Here is an 18,143-nt window from a genome sequence, read left to right on the forward strand (position 1 = left end):
GGCATTTCCTTCCTTACAATGAAAAGTGTAGAAGCATAGAAAAGCATAGAAAAGTCACTGACTTTCGCCATTCCTTCTCGAAAAAAAACAAAAAAAACATTGTGCGCTGCGCTTGCGTCAGACTGTTGCTGGCTGGACATGATTTAATAGTGAGTTATTAAAACCGCGATAATCAAACACGGTTTTAATGATAATTCATTTTTAAACGATATTACTAACCTTCAGCACATTTTATCACGGTTATCAATAAAACCGGTTATCGTCCCATCCCTACTACAAATCCAATTTTGCATTGTTAGGGTGAAGGGGAAACCCAACTGTCCGCAGAGCTGTGTCCTCTGCAAGGCATGGGGACTGGGCTTATGTTAGCCCACTGAAACAATGGAATAGATAACATAGGTCACAGACGGGGCAACCTACTGCTAGCTGTACTGTTACAACCCCTCATGTGCAGAAACCTCATTGTGGACAGTTGGACAAAAGGAAAGCTAGGCTGTTGGCATGCCATTTACATGATTAAAGAATGATCCAGAGGGCACTGGTTGATGCCAATAAAAACATTCATTCAATACCTGCCTGTCAATAATTCAAAAAGGCTGATACTAGTATATTATGTTAGCTTGTAAAGATAGGGTGAGCTGGTATACATTTCTTAAAATATAAAGGTTATTTATTGGCATTGCTGATTCCATGAAGAATAATGTGTTTGCAGATAATTAGGAAACATCCTAAATTCACCTTATTTCACTAAACAATGCTACAAACAGTTACTCTACTTTGAAATGTGGATTCTGTGTCAGAATGTCTGTTTCTGTTTTGCTCTTTGTGATTCTGCCCACTGCCAATTTACTCAATTGTATTTTAACATCCCGGGTGACTAGTTGGTGAAAAATACAGTGTATTCCAGCCACAAGCAGCAATCGAATTGGGTCAGATATCACAGATTCTACCTAACCTAAAATGTCTTGTCATCCGTCTAAATATTTCTATAACAAGAAAAATATTAAAATGCATCACCTTTATTGTCAGGTGCACTCCTTCTTGTTGTGTTTCTTCAATCTGGCAACCCCCATGAGCCTTGAGTCTGAGGAGAAAGCTGTCTGTATTACATACTGCAGCTTTAAAAAGTTCTTTACACTAAGAAAATGTTTTATTTTATAAACTGTTGGCTTAAAGGTTCTTTGAGGAACCTAAAATGGATCTTCTGTGTACTCAGTACATCAGTAGTTCCATGTAAAGTCTTTCACATCTATTTCATTGCTTAAAAGGTTCTTTAGGACTTAAAGATAAAATTTGTAATAGTTCGTTTAGAAATGTTCACTGAAATGGTTCTTCTATATGAACGGAGCCCCGCACATGACATGCAAAAAAATAAAAAATAAATTGTGCGCATGATTTACTAATTCGTTCCCTCAATGTACTAAAATGTGCACACGATTACTATTGCGTTCCCTCGATTTACTATTGCGTTCCCTCGATTTGCTAAATCGTGCGCACGATTTAGCAAATCGAGGGAATTAATTAGTACCGTATTTTTCGGACTATAAGTCGCACTTGAGTATAAGTCGCATCAGTCCAAAAATACGTCATGATGAGGGAAAAAAAATATATAAGTTACACTGGACTATAAGTCGCATTTATTTAGAACCAAGAACCAAGAGAAAGCATTACCGTCTACAGCCGCGAGAGGGCGCTCTATGTCTTCAGTGTAGACTACAGGAGCACTGAGCAGCATATAGTGCTCTCTGTCGGCTGTAGACGGTAATGCTTTCTCTTGGTTCATTTCTCTCGGTTCATGTCAAAGTAATTTTGATAAATAAGTCGCACCTGACTATAAGTCGCAGGACCAGCCAAACTATGAAAAAAAGTGTGACTTATAGTTCGGAAAATACGGTAAATCGTGCACACAATTTATAAATCGAGTGAACAAAATAGTAAATCGAGGGAACGCAATAGTAATCGTGTGCACGTTTTAGTACATTGAGGGAACGAATTAGTAAATCATGCACACTATTTAGCCTACTATTTTTTCCTGCATGTCATGTGCGAGGCTCCTTATATATGGCATTGCTGTGAAAATGTATTTATTTCAAGAGTGCTTTAGGAACTGACCACTTAAATGTTCTTTGGGGAACCTAAAATGGATCTTTGATCCTGTGAAAAACTCCTTTTAGAACCTTTTTCAGGTTCTTTTGAATTTTTCAGAGTGTAGTTAGGAAATGTTCCCTGTTATGTATTCATGTTGATTGCTAAAGCTTGCACACTTATATATCCTTGTGTGAATGTGTAAACACTGGCCTGCTTTTAAAACCCGCTGCTCCCTGACACAACCCAGGTGAATAGGCAGGTTTAATTTGAAGTATCCAATATCATCAGTGCAGTAAGCTCCCATAAGAAACATTATCGGGTGAGGAGTTCATCTCGATAATGGCTATATCATCAACACACACTCGGTGGGCGGTCTAGGGCCTGCCAACACTTAGTTTATCAGACACCAAATCCAAATCAGTCAACATATTGCATATGAAACTAAGATGCGTGTGAGACTGATATCTCAACAGCATTGCTGTTTTGAACTTGCTGCTTATTAGTATATTGAAGATGAAGTTTGTAGTTTCTAACAGCGCTAAACATAATTGCAATCTATCTGTTTAAACTGAACACTTTTCTGAAGATATAGCTAATTCAGAACGTGTTTTTGCATTAAATATTTGTTTTTCTATTGTTTTTCAATGTTGCTGTACCTTGTTTTATTTTTATTTTATTCCACTGCCATGTCTCTTGTTTTTGCTTTCTGCTACGGTATGAACCCTAAAAGTGTCTTTTTCCAATAATGTTTCATTATTATTAATAATGCTTAATAATGTTTTGCAGTATAAATCACAAAAAATCTAATAACTATATGATAGAAGATATTTTTTTAGCAGTTTAAAAGCATAATTAAAAATGTATTGATATTTTTCTCTATTTTTTCTAAGATAGTTTTAGGTTTGAGAAATGCTTTATAGTATTTTCATAGTAACTCACACAGAAAGTCTTTAAACCTAGTCTTAACAATACTATTGTCACAAAAAAAAAAAAAGAATAACGATTTTTACATTCATTTATTAATAGCGTGACATAAATCTTCCCAGGCTTAAATTAGAAAATAAAATGTAGCAGTAAGTACAGATGGACAGTATGTTCCTCGTGCAAACCGGAGCTAATGATAGCACAGCACCATGTTCAGATGTGCCACATTCAGTGAATCTCTCCTGCAGTCAAAGGAGTGGTGGGAACACAACTCCTCTACTAAAAGAATTAAAACCAACACCAGTCCACCGTTCCAAAGCGGCAGCTGTTTCCATGGCAGCGTAACTTGTTGGGCAGAAGTGGGCTCTCTCTCAGAAACCCGGTTGCCTCAAGGTCTTCACTGCCTCTCACCATGATTGAAATGCGCTCCTTCAGAAAACAAACGTTCCAGCTTTTCCGCTAGCTGACGTATTAAAAGTGATTGTGTTCAGATTGAAAGCAAAGAAACCCATCTTCTTGTAATACTTGTCTTATAGACAGTTTAACACTAAATCCATGACCAATCTTAAGCAATTCAATGCCTGATTTCCCTCATGCAGCATCTATTCTACAAGCAAAGAGAGAAACTATCACTCAAAACAAGAATCTCTTAGAATCACAGATTACATGGTTAAAGTTCTGAGAGTCTGTACTGTATAACATTAAAGGAATAGTTATTTCAAAAAATTTAAATGATATCATCATTTATTCACCCTCATGTCATTCCAAATCAGTTTAACTTTATTCTTCCACAAAAGGAGATATTTCACAGGTTGTTCATATTGCTCTTTTTTTTATGAAAGTGACCAGGGAATGGGCCTCAAAAAAAAAATCCATAAAAGTTATAATAACTTAGAGCAGGGGTTTTCAAACTGTGGGTCGCGACCCACTTGTGGGTCACAGAATGGAACAAGGTGGGTCGCACAAAGTCACTTGGCTGCAGCTAAATTTGCGTTTCAATGACACACACACACACAGTTCAGTCTAGGGCTGCACGAAAGTGACGAGTGGGAACGGTGCGAGGCCGGTGGAGTGATTGGAATTGAGCGACACCTGCTCGACTCACCAGTCTCGAGAACCACGGAGGAGATCGGAAGGATACAAAAGAGGAGCGTCCGTCTCCCCGGCAACTCACTCCAGCCCACCGCCTCGAGCATCCTCCTTCGCCCTACTCGATGGCACTGCGGATTCACCTCAGTGCCGAGGGATCTTCGGCAGCGCGTCCCTCCTTCCTCCCAGGCTTCGGCACCAGTCTAACACATTAAAAACTTCTCAATCACGGGAAGGAGGAGGCGGGAACCGGGAACCCACTCGTCACAATGATATAGCCCACCAACATTAATAAGGACTGCAATATCCTTAGTGTGATTTTCGAATTGCAATTAAGTCCGCGTGCTTTGCGTGTTTTGAAGCGCGGGCGCGCACGAGTTGTAATAACAGTGAAGGTCTCAGAGCAATGTCATTAAAAGGTTCAATCGGTCCGCATTATTAAAAGAGAAAAACTTGCTCACTTCAATACACTATATTCCGCATGAGATTGCATACACCAGAAAACAAATGTTACGAAAACGGTTTCAGGTAGGCCATGTTCATTCATTTCTATCGTCCGTTTGAGCTCTGTGCACTTTTTTCGTTCGGGAAACGGTTTGTAAAAAGCATTTCACATGTACAGGGTGAGCAGTGCACAAACGCAGGGTTAATTGTAACACTACAAGATTTAAACATTTCCACATAACAAAATGCACAAAAAAATAATGCAATACTCCTTGACGTATCATCTCTTTTTAGAGAAAAATTTGCCAAAGTTCAGAAATCTTTTGAAGATATTGCTGAACATTAATTTAACCATTGCTAAAATAAATTTCTGCCTGAACTTAATGTCATCCAGTTTTTTTTTTTTTTGTTTATTTAAAACGAGACACATGTTTATTATTATTTTTTACCTATTTCACAATTATTTTAATCTCCAAACAGTTTTAGATAGTTCTGCTTTGCTTCTTATGCTTTTTCTAAAAAAAGTGTTGGATTGTGCTCCGTTCTCACCGACACACACGGAAGGATCGTGAATGCATTTTCTGCAACAAAACACAGCAGCGCAGATTACAGTTCACTGGAGTGAGCCTGTTTAACGTTTTTATGGACACTACATATTCTAAAGTCTGTAAACAAAAATTAAAACTTAAATATTAATAGTGATTTTTTTCAGGTGTAGGCCTACTCTAAAATAAAAAGTTTTTTTTTCTTAAATACTTCATTTCTGTCATCAAACTTTTAAGTAAGATTAGGCTTAAAGTAATATCAACCTTTTTTTTCCTCAAATATTGTGGTGGGTCATGAAATAGATTACACTTGTCTAGGTGGGTCGTGGAATGGAAAAGTTTGGGAACCACTGACTTAGAGTACAATGATCTGAGGACAAACGTCACCAACCTGTCATCCATAAAACAAATTAATGGCAGTATTTTCCAAATAGAACACACATGTTCCACAGTTTAAAACAAATCACGTTGTACTGTAACTACTTTATGGGTTTGCTGTTGCATCAGAGTATCTCCAGGATAGTCTTGTGAAAAAAGAAAGAAAAAGAAGCTGTGCTCAAAACAAGGGTAGGCTATTGGGTATCTGTGCAAAGCAAACACTTCTCAGTCTGCTATTAAAGTGAAGTGACATTCAGCCAAGTATGGTGACCCATACTCAGAATTTGAGCTCTGCATTTAACCCATCCGAAATGCACACACACAGAGCAGTGAACACACACACACTGTGAGCACACACCCGGAGCAGTGGGCAGCCATTTATGCTGCAGCGCCCGGGGAGCAGTTGGGGGTTCGATGCCTTGCTCAAGGGCACCTAAGTCGTGGTATTGAAGGTGGAGAGAGAACTGTACATGCACTCCCCCCACCCACAATTCCTGCCGGCCCGAGACTCGAACTCACAACCTTTCGATTGGGAGTCCGACTCTCTAACCATTAGGCCACGACTTCCCTTAGGGAAGCAGCAAGCAGATCTACATGCCCCAAAACGCATGCCTTGGATGAATCCTGTAGTTGTCTATGTATGTAAGCTGGGTAGAAGACCTTATTTTATCACTGAAAAAAGCTTCAGCTTTCAGTTTTTTTAAAGCCATCATGAACGGAGGTTTATTTATGTGCACATAAATGCTGCATGAAGTTATGACTCATCCTTCTGGACAATGCATTAAAGTGCACCTACCTTTTTCACCAAAGGAAGATGAATGTTCTTCTCCTTCATGAGTGTCTGTAGTTTCTTCCTCACAGCTTCTCTGTTCAAAGTAAAAATACCTATATCTTAGAAAATTTTGTGAGTAAAAAACGGTGTATTTATTCTGAATCAGTTTTTACTCAGAAATGAATGTCAAATTTACAAATAATTACTAAGAAACCGTAATTAACACATTAAATTAAATGTGAAGTTTTCAAAATTCATAATAAATACTTATTTGTATAGGTTCTATAAATTATATTATTTTTATTTACATAATTTATTTGCAAATATGAATATTCATATATTCAACTAAATATATAGCCTACACCGCCAGTTACTAGTAGTGCTGGAAGCTTATAGCCTTCTGCAAGCTACTAGTGACCCCAGCTGGTTAAAAACGCGTTTCTTTGTATAGCCTATGTATTATTTTCTCCACAGATTTGTTTTCTACACACTGTTATTTTGTACTATTTTGTACTACTGTTAAAATATTAACCGATATCATAAGCCTTTTCAGATTGTATATCTTGCACGACTTTGTGTCAAAAAATATAAAAAAAAATAAAATAAAAAAAAGGTTGAAGAATACTGTACAACAAACTGCTACACATCAAACTACAAAACAATTAGCAGTTCTCTACTTACCTTTTGTCCATAGTCAGATCACTAGCCCTCTCTTATTAGGGTGTACGAAAATTCATCCGCTTATGTCAGTATTCCTCTGATGCAATTTTTATGATGGAGAAGTGTGTACTGTAGTAAACGGGAGCGCGCATATTGAAACTGATGATTGCAGTTTCAGGGGGCGCGCCTCCCACGCACGTGTTCCCTCTTGTTGTGGTCGTCGACGTAACCATGGCGACAACGTTACAATAGTACGCACTGATCTATATATAATGATTCTCTATCATAGTATTATACTGTTATATATCAGTGGAAATATTATCTATAATAGAGTAAATATTTCTAGAATTACCTATAAAACTGCTCATTAAAGGCAAAGTCAAATGCTACTTCAATTTTGTCCAGTTGTGCAAGGTGTGTTTTATTTTTTTAAATTTTTTAAACATGAATATAAATGCCCCCCCATCATAGGATGATGCTCTCATATTTTCCTCATGAGGATTTGAAACGAGACAGTGCTTTTGCGTGATTTATGCTTCAAGAGCTCAACAAATGTGTCCCTCTAGCTGTAACTGATACAGCATGCATCTTTAATACAGGTCTTGTCTATGTAACAGAGAACAAATCTTGTGTTCACACCTCATGCTTCTGTTCAGTGACAACACTATCCCATCCTAAATGACACAGTGACACAAAATACTGAACTATTAATATCACACTACCGCAGCAGCACGAAGGGGATTGATAGTGGACAAATGATATTATTTAAATAACCTACATTTTAACATTCAGTGACCATAAACATAGGCTATTGGACAATATATATAATTTTTTTTAATATTTATTAATTTATTTTTCCTTGGTGGATAGTTTATACGCTCATTGAACATATTAATGGAACATGGAACATTAATTGGTAATTTGTTGGAAAATAAAGTTTAGTTATTATTTGTTGTGCCAAGCGGTGCCAGCCCGCCAGTTCATTCAATAAAGACAGTTAACAATCTAGCTTCTGAGTACTAGGTTATTAACCCAACAATAGCGGGGTCAGTTAATTTTTTTTGCAGTCGGCCGCGCAAACATATGTGTTTGGTTGTGTGGGCCGCGAGTTGAAAAGGGTTGGGAACCACATTCGTCAGGATTTTGTGTTGAACGAAACACTTTCTGCAAATAATATTTAGCTGACCTTTGGCCTGTATGTTGGTCTGAAATATTGATCAGTAATTATTGTGAAAATAATTTAAAAATTAAATTACGGGCAGGCTACAACAAACCACGAGTCTCTTTTCGTGTGGAATCTGCTGTTACTAATCACAAACCAGCGGATCAGCTGACAGCGGAGTAAAACAAATGGAGGTAAGCAGGAAGTGTCTCGCAAGCAAATAATATTGGACATTTTACTAGAAAAATGCACGAATAATAACCGAATAATTCTGATACATCTAATTTTCAAATATATTTCAGTTAGTATATTGTGGTTTCGTCATCTAGCACGAACTCGAATAGCATTTGTAAGTCACAAAATTGAAATGGTTTGCTTATATTCATGACCGGAAACTTACGTCTGTGTTTGTGTAACGACAATTTCAGTTGTTAGGTTATTAGGATAGGAAGCTACCCTACTTAAACAGCGTTCATAATTAATATGCATAATTATGTCTGTGTCTGTCGTCTATACTATAAAACCATTATTGTTATATCTGTTTTCTAAATGCAGGTGAAGATGAGGAAAAACAAAGGGAAAACCAACACAATAGAAAAGGAGTTTATGTTTGAGTTTACGGCAGGAAAACATCACTGTGTCCTCAAAGTACCACTTCAGTTCCCTCTCAGAGAAAATGTCAATGATCTTCATGGGAGGATCATGCTGCTTCATAAAATCCCCTGTTTTGTAGAAAATGGTAATGTATTAACATTTATTTGAGCATGCATATGATCAGATTGTTAATGCATTATTTCCAAGTCATATATGAATTACTGTACAGCCTCTAGCTAACGTTTCTGCATTGATTTTAGACTTGAAAAGCAGCCTGGTTAGTTTCATAGAGAGGGAAACGTCAGTGGATTATGACCGGGAGGCAGAAGCAGCCCTGCAGAGACTCACTAACGGAGAGGTCGACATAAACAGACTTACAAATTCATGGGCCAAGGCCTATTCTGAGGTAAGAGCACAGACTCAGTTTAATGATAATCATTTCTCCTATCACCATTTTTACATACATTAGCAATTTTTAAGGTCCATCCTTTTGTCTTTTATATTAAAAATGTATATTTTAAATTATTTAATTACATGTTATGGTTATTAAAATATATAATAAAACAACATGATAACAGGGTACAATATAATATAATAAAACATGTATTCTAAATGATTAAAAAATAAATAAATAAATAATTTTTAATACGTCTATTAATCAAAAGTCAAGTCACATATATTTATATAGTGTTTTAATGCAATAATTGTTTCAAAACCGCTTCACATGAATAAACAGGAAAGAAAAAATAACGATCAGTGATCATGAAATGAGTATAATTCAGCTATAAGCAGCTCTACAGAAAACAGTTATGTCATTATTTAGCACAAGTCAGTTCAAATTTGGTTCTCAGTGCCATTAAATTGAAAATATTACTGAAAATGAGTTGTCAATCAATCACTCTGACTGCCCACACAATAAATTGCTTTGAAACTGAATATCTATCCTATTTCCACATTTAAGAAGGTTGACCTGACCATCTGCATTAGCAGTTCAAAGTATTGCAGTTTAAATTCTACTTCCACTTGCTCCAGCAAACTTATAAAAAGAAAGCAGAATCCACCCCCTCCCTTTCCGATGAAGCGCTGATGGCTTAAGCTATGCGCACAGGATAACCATTAACAGTTTATAGCAGCCGTACATAAATAAACGTGGATGCTTTCCTATCTATTTCAAGTTCATCAGATGGCTTTTTAACGACCACCTGGTTGTCTGCGTAAAAAGATTCTTATGTTTTTATTTAGTGCAGTAATTAAGCTTTCAGTAGGTTCTATATGTTCAGAGTACGAGGGCAAAAGTGAATCGTGAAGTATTAAAATAGATGTACTATTTGTGCTTTTAGGAAAAAAGTATGAACAAAATATATAAAAACATCAAGATTTAAAAATAAGAATAAACACTGAAGTAAACCAATTCATTTAGTTCAAGTATTTGACTAGTTGGTACTCAGCTCTTGGGGATCTCTGCGTAATGTCTGAGTTTTGTATCATTTCCGTGTGTAGACTACACTGGAACATGCCCGTCCTGAAGAACACAGCTGGGACGAGGATTTTGCGGGTGTTTATCATGAACTGATCCACTCCCCGGCCTCAGAGACTCTTCTCAACCTGGAGCACAGTTACTTTGTTAGTGTTTCTGAGCTCATCAGCGAGAGAGACGTGGAGCTCAAGAAACTTCAGGAGAGGTTCGTTTGGAAGAGCGTTATGAGATCGAATTCTGTTTTATGAGGAAAACTGCCAGGGAGTGTTATTTGGATAATGAGCTCCCAGCATAAAAATATTTTTAATATATTCAACAGTTCCAAAGTGATGGTCAGTTAGAATTTTTTTTTTAGATTTTTTTTTAAATGTTTTTGAAAGAGGTCTATTATGGTCACCATGATTGCATTTCCTTAGAGTAAAAATTGTTTTCTCTAGTAAAACTGTTTTCTATTTCAGTGCATTTTAAGATGTAATTTATTCCTGTGATGGCAAAGCTGAATTTTCAACATTATTATTCAAGATCCAGCAGATCAGCATATTAGAAATTATTCTAGTATGCTGATTTGCTGCTCAAGAAAAATGTGAAAGTGAAAGTGAAGTGACATTCAGCCAAGTATGGTGACCCATACTTAGAATTTGTGCTCTGCATTTAACCCATCCGAAATGCACACACACAGAGCAGTGAACACACACACACTGTGAGCACACACCCGGAGCAGTGGGCAGCCATTTATGCTGCGGCGCCCGGGGAGCAGTTGGGGGTTCAATGCCTTGCTCAAGGGCACCTAAGTCGTGGTATTGAAGGTGGAGAGAGAACTGTACATGCACTCCCCCCACCCACAATTCCTGCCGGCCCGGGACTCGAACTCACAACCTTTCGATTGGGAGTCCGACTCTCTAACCATTAGGCCACGACTTCCCACGACTTCAAATGTCTTATTATTATAAAAGGTTGTGCAGCTCAATATTGATGCATGAGGCATTTGTCAGATAAATTAGATTATATTAAATGAGAGAAATTAAATTTAAATAGCTTTTAATTAGAGTTCTTTTTTTAACATTATAAATGTCTTTGCTGTCACTTTTAAACAATTGGATGCATCTAAATAAAGATATCGAATAAAGATATATATATATATATATATATATATATTTTGTAATAAATATTGTATACTATTTATACAATTTATTAGTCATGGATTTTATTAGTATGAAAACATTTAGGAATTATATATGTTAAATAAGAGTTATCATACATTTAAGCTTCTTAATATGAGAAACATTTCAAAAATGGCTGAACTTTTGACTCCTACTATAAAAGCATATGAAATTTGTCTTTACAGACAGGCTGTTGAAATGGACAAAGTGATGCAGGAGCTGGGAAATACCATGTGTGACCAGGATGTGAACACTGTGGCTGCCCAACACTTTGATGCACAGCAAGTAAGACCAAACTGACAGTCAGATTGAAACTAACAATAATAATATAAAACATATTAATGTTTTTTTGGAAATTGGGAAGGTGTTGGAGAACAAGTGGGCCAGTGAACTGAAGCAAGTCACAGGTATCCAGAAACATGAGTATCAGGAATGGGTGATGAAGCTCCACCGGGACCTACAGAACCCTAACAACAGTACAATTAAGTAAGTGAAAGTTTTAAAGGTACTGATGGCATTGAGTTGATAAATGATAGTGCTGGGTAATGAATAGTTGACACAGAGGAGCAGAATGTAACATCCTCAAGGATACTGACACAGATATTCCTCAAGAAATCCTGTCTTAGCAGTTTCATTCTTGCCACCACATTAGATGCAGTTTCAGTTCTGATTACATTTTACGACATCCCCGCTTTGCCACATTGACACCATCTAGCACATGAGTGAATAGTGTCACACTTGATCCAATGGCAAAACAACTGTGCTTATCATTGTGATTGATGGATGCCGAAGAGCTTCAGAAGTTGAGCCTGTTATTTGTGTTTCAGCGAGGAGATCAAGGTGCAGTCGGGTCAGCTGGGGGAGGCAGGGGAAGCAGGGGCACGGCTCTTCGAGGAGCAGCGACAGCTGGAGGAGAGCTTCACTATCCACTTAGGTATGGTGTTTCCTTAGAAACATTGGCTGCTACAAAACGACGCATAAAAATACCCTCATAAAACAAACTGCCATGGTAATTTGCGCCTACATCCAATGTGTTTTCAATCTGTTTTGTTCATGTAGTGGACATGTTCCACTAATGTTTTGCAACCTGAAATTGTCCAAATGCAGTTTATCTCAATTGTAAGCCTAATTTTGTTACATTTTTGTTTGGATATTTTTTATGCTAATGTTTGATAGTTTATTATCTAGTACAATGACATTCATATATTTAAGAAGTGGAAACAGTTGAGGGGCCCAATATTTTTTGGTCCACCCTACAAAACTTTGTTAAGAATGCACTGATTTTAAATCTGTGTAATACAATACGCTCATAATAAAAATGAAAAAATCTATATAATTTTAGCCAAATAATAATTTTTTTTAAGATTCTTAAAAACTTTTTAAATCCATTTTAAATATGTGAATTTATGCATTACAACATTGTAATGGACGATAAGAGTCATAGACAATAATTTTGATATTTGCTAAAGACTGTATTTAAAAGTATTATTAAACTTAGTATAAACAAAGATAAATATCTAAAAAATTACAACTAAAATATCCAATAATGACACATTAAATTCATCAAAGTTGTCATTAAAGGCATTTTAATTTCAAATAAATGCTGAAAGTTTCACTGTGATTTCCACAAAAATATTAAGCAGCTTTTTTAATTATTGATAATAGTAAGAAATATTTCTAGATCACCAGAGCAAGCATATAAGAATGATTTCTGAAGGATCAGATGTCACTGAAAACTGAAGTAATGATGATGAAGATTCAGCTTTGTCATCAGAGGAATACAAAACATTTGAATATTAATAAATTAAATCTTAAAATAGGAAACAGTTCATTTAAATTATTACAATATTTTACTACATTTTTATCAAATAAAAGTTAGCCCTTAATTTAAGAGGCATAAGAAGACTCTATCAATTGTTATAATTTTTTAAAATCTTACCAAACCTTTGAAGGGTATTGCATATTGAATATTTAATTACATCTAACCATGTATCATTTTTAAATAAATAAAATATAATGGATACAAATATATAGCTGTTTGATATACTTGTCTATAAGGGGCTCAGCTGAAGACCATGCACAATCTGCGTCTGGTGCGATCTCATGTTCTGGACTTCTGTAAGCACCGTCGTCACAGCAGCAGCGGGGTGAAGTTACGGCGACTGCAGACCGCTCTCTCGCTGTACTCCACATCCCTTTGTGGCCTGGTGCTGCTGGTCGACAACAGAGTCAACTCGTACAGCGGCATTAAGAGAGGTATCATATCTAATTTGTAGGGTTTCATTTGCAACGATCAACAGAAGTCCAAATCATAAGGACTTTGCAACCAATATAAACAACAGTAACATTTCCCATTCTTTCTATGGTATCAGACTTTGCAACAGTGTCTCAGGAGTGCACAGACTTCCACTTCCCCAGAGTGGATGAGCAGCTGGACATCATCCAGCAGGTGGTGCTGTACGCTCGAGCTCAGCGCAGCAGCAAGCAGAGAGAGCAGCCCGGTGAGTGACACAACAACTGTGTGTGCTTGTGTTCGGCCAAAACCAGCACCTCTGCATTGCACCATCACATATCTGCCTTCAGTCCTACTGCGAGGAAGTGTTCAGTTTCATTCGACAGGGACTAGCTACAATGAAACGCGATACACATTTTTTCAAAGAGCACAAATGTTTTGGCAGAAAGTGAAATGCTCTGGTACAGTTTTGCATTTTGCTAACAGTTTGTAATAACTGTTATGTATCTTATGAACACTGTTACATAACTTTGATTGAAAGAGAGAACACATTACCATAATATTATCTATTAAAATATAAGAGTTATAAGAGTTTTTTTTAAGTGATTTGCTGCAAAAATGAACCAAAAATTAACTGACGTGCTGATTTGAATAAAAAAAAAGTGTCCAGACAGTAATATTTTTTTTTTAAATAATCATAAATACATTCTTAAAAGTGAGGTTTAACATATTTGAATGTATTGCACTAATACACTTCATTGATCTGTTTTATAGAGATGCCAAGAAATGGAGGAAGTGAAGACAAAAATAAGATCATGGACAGAAATTCCTCCAATATTGTGCCAGGTAATTTAAACATTGACTTATGCTTTTAGCACTCTGTTGGATCAGACGTAACACTGGAGAAAACTGAGCTCTCTTTTCTTTCAGGTGAATTCTACATCACACGCCATTCAAACCTGTCTGAGGTTCATATTGTGTTCCACCTCTGTGTGGATGATAATGTGCGTTCGGGAAACATCACAGCCCGGGACCCAGCCATCATGGGCCTGAGGAACATCCTGAAGGTCTGCTGCACCCATGACATCACCACCATCACCATCCCAGTGCTGCTGGTGCATGACATGTCGGAGGTAAGAGTAGATAAATGATCTTTCATTAAAAAAAACAAAAAAACTAATTTTTACTGCTAAACTGTTTTGCATACATTTACAAACAGTGACTTATAATAACATTTTAATTTTTTTAGCATCTGTGAATGAAATCATGGGATTGTTTCAAGTTTGTTTAAATTCCTGAAAGTGTCCACATTCTGAGCTTTTTAGTTGGTACACACAATGTTGATCTGTAAAAATGGTAGTTAAGGACATTGCCCGTATTGTAGGGTGTTCAAAAACCCAACCGAGCCTCAACTTTATGTTACTGGGATCTATAACAATCTACTTTCTAAGGGTGTTCCAGCTATTTCTTCTGCCAACTACCATCACTTAAATGTGTGTTTTTGTGGGAATTGTTGAGGATTTGGCCTTTACATTGGCATCTAGTTCTAGCACAGGCAAACAAACTTAACCACCTGCATCATGCTAGTTATCATCTTATGTATTTGCCCTCAAGAAGCAAAAAGATTTTTATTCACTTGTGGTCTGTGTTTCTATTATTCAGTATGCATTTCTACAATCCTTGAAAATATTGCATCATTGTGCACACTTAATTACAGTAAATTATTAACAAGCGAAAGCATGTGATCTGACTTGCATTGATGTGCGGCAAATGAAAAGAACATGCTGTCTCTTAGAAACAATTCTGTATTACTTTGTACTTATTAAAATGAATGAATATAAAGAGAATCTTTTTAAATGCTAGAGTAAATTTAGGCATTACAACTTTATAATCTATTTAAAAATGGATATTCTTTTTGAGATGTGTTATTAAATTATTAGTGATCTTAAAGAATAATCTTAAGTGAGCATAACATGACAGCAAAAGTCATTTGAATAAAAATAGGAAAAGAGCATATGCAATTAAACATCTAATATCTGACAGTATATAACCAGCATTTGACATATAAATGAAATAATGGACTATAACCAGTATGTTGCGTCCTAATTTTAACTTTAGGATCAAACCAGATTAATTTGTCTTTTTTAACTTGGATCCTCAACCTCAAAACTCATCGCCTAATTTAGAAATGGTCTATTTTGGATCAAGCCGTCTGGACTGACCAGTTGTGGGTAAATGAAAGCCTCAATCACAGCCTCTCTGACCACAGGCCGATGTTGAGGAATGTTCAGTTTTCAGGAAATGTGTTTCATCTGAACAGGAACTGTGTGTTCTCCCAGCCAAAGGCCAAGGATGGTTTTAAGCTGAGGTCTTAAACTTGATTCGGACAGGATTTGTTTTAGGACGTATGTCTGTAAAATAATGGTTACTGTGGATGTCTGTAGAAAACGGCAAGATTAGCATGGCAGTTACACATAAATAAGCCATCAAAAAATTATATTTATCTATGGTGTTTAATTAGGTAGAAAATATTAAATATATGGTTTTATTAGGAGTAAATTAATTCAAATTGTTAATGTAAATATCATGTCATTTTAAGAACAAAGTGAAATGTATTGGAGATCTGAATAGTCCGACATGAGAAGTTGTAGTTCTTCACTATGTGCAGATGTTGCTCTTCAGGGAGTGGTTTGGTATGTCTGAAACCGGGTTACCCACATGGTTAAATATTATCCCAGACAGTCACTGACTTCTTTTCTCTCTTTTCCTCGTCTGTACAGGAGATGACCATTCCCTGGTGTCTGAAACGAGCTGAGCTGGTCTTCAAGTGTGTGAAAGGTGTGCAAGCAAAGATCTCAAATTATATCTTTGATTATCAATATATTATCTCATTATATCAAATTTGTTTACATTCTGCCTTTTATTCTCCTTAATGCTTATTAGATCTAATACTGGGTTATAAAATGTTTAGGAAAAAACATGCCCATCCTGGTTGGTTGGTTCGTCATATAAGACAAGTCTTAATATGGATATTTTTCCCTACTAGTAAAAGTAAATAAAAAACTATATAACAATCAAACAAATAAGAAAATAGAGAGATAAAATGTAAATTATACTATTTACTTTATAAGGACAGTTTGTGTAGTTAACCAGTCAGTTTTGTTCACATTTAAATGCCTACCAAAGCATTTTCTCTATCATCTCAAATAATGTAATAATGCTTAGAATACAAGAATTGAAATCTTCTTTGGTTTTTCCAGGTTTTATGATGGAAATGGCCTCCTGGGATGGGGGAATCTCACGGACTGTCCAGTTCCTTGTTCCACAGGTACGTTTTGGCCTCACAGTCAGTCTAATAACTAACAGTCTAATTTTGGTTGGTAAAATATAGTAAAACAGTAATATTGTGAAAATACCATTGCAATTTAGAATTACTGTTTTCTGTTTTAAAATGTAAAGTGTTTTCTGTGATGCAGATCTAAATTTTCAGCATAGTTACTCCAGTCATCAGTGTCACATGATCTTTCAGAAATCATTCTAATATGAAAATTTGCTGCTAAAGAAACATTTATTATTATCTATGATGAAAACAGTCGTGCTGCTTAATATTAGAATAGAAATAGAAACCATGATTCTTTTTGATGAATAGAAAGTTCAAAAGAACAGCCTTTATTTGATTCTGTTTTTTTTTACTGTCTGTTTTGATCAATTTAATTGCAAAATAACATACTTTTGAATGATAGCGTAATTGCTTAATTTGTTTTATTTACTAACAAAGTGAAATTGTTTAGCGGTTTAAGAAAGTGGCATCAATCTGTCTTTCTGATTTTCTTTTATCCTCAGAGTATCTCAGAGGAGATGTTCTACCAGCTGAGCAACATGCTGCCTCAGATCTTCAGAGTCTCTTCGACGCTCACGCTAACGTCAAAACGCTAAACAAGCCACACACACCAACACATCTGCCCTTGTAGCTGGCAATATGAGGACATCTTGTCACTTTAGGTTCTTAATTTTCAGAGAAGTACAAACCGTGAGCTGTTTTGATGTGCACTGTCATGTGATCCTGCCACAGTAGGCTTAGTACTATGTCCTGATTATTTCAGTCATGAATTTTCACTGGAACTCGCAGATTTGTACATTCCACATCAAAAAACACATTAAATATGAGAGGGAAGTGTTCAGAGTTTTAGCTCTTGTCATGTTGCGAGTGCTGTTTACCTAACGCTTCATGGGAAACAGGTAATGCCAAGACAAGCTGTGTGTTTGTGCTGCATTGCAGTCAACCACCTTTGGCCCCTCGTGTCATCGTTCCTCTTCACAAACACCAGGTGGCGCTGTATTCGGTAGCTTTCACATGTAGTGTAAGGTAACCAAAACTGCTGATTCCAAATGTCAAATGAAACCAACCTTCCTAGAATTTTCTAAGTGTTTTACCATGTGTTTGTATATTAGGTGCCAGTTAAACCCTGGCGTGTGTGAAGTTATATTTGAACTGTGTAATCTTTGGAAAGTGTGGCATTTGAAAACAGTATCAAATCTTTAATAGGCTTATTGATCAGGCTAGTAAGAAAACTTTGTCAAGGTTTTTTGTTTAAGCCTTTACAACAACAACAAAAA

General features: G+C 36.3%; 1 protein-coding gene across 1 annotated transcript; it reads left to right on the forward strand.

Moving 5' to 3' along the window:
- Window positions 1-8,215: 8,215 nt before the first annotated feature.
- Window positions 8,216-18,143, forward strand: c43h12orf4 (chromosome 43 C12orf4 homolog). Its single transcript, XM_059536142.1, has 14 exons — window positions 8,216-8,256; window positions 8,618-8,801; window positions 8,917-9,062; window positions 10,157-10,338; window positions 11,479-11,578; window positions 11,658-11,779; window positions 12,121-12,227; window positions 13,352-13,549; window positions 13,666-13,794; window positions 14,301-14,372; window positions 14,457-14,659; window positions 16,307-16,364; window positions 16,787-16,854; window positions 17,370-18,143. The coding sequence occupies exons 1-14, from the start codon at window positions 8,251-8,253 to the stop codon at window positions 17,460-17,462; spliced, it is 1,668 nt and encodes a 555-aa protein (XP_059392125.1). The 5' UTR covers window positions 8,216-8,250; the 3' UTR covers window positions 17,463-18,143.

The sequence above is a fragment of the Carassius carassius genome, chromosome 43 (genome assembly GCF_963082965.1).
Source record: "Carassius carassius chromosome 43, fCarCar2.1, whole genome shotgun sequence".
NCBI lineage: Eukaryota > Metazoa > Chordata > Actinopteri > Cypriniformes > Cyprinidae > Carassius > Carassius carassius.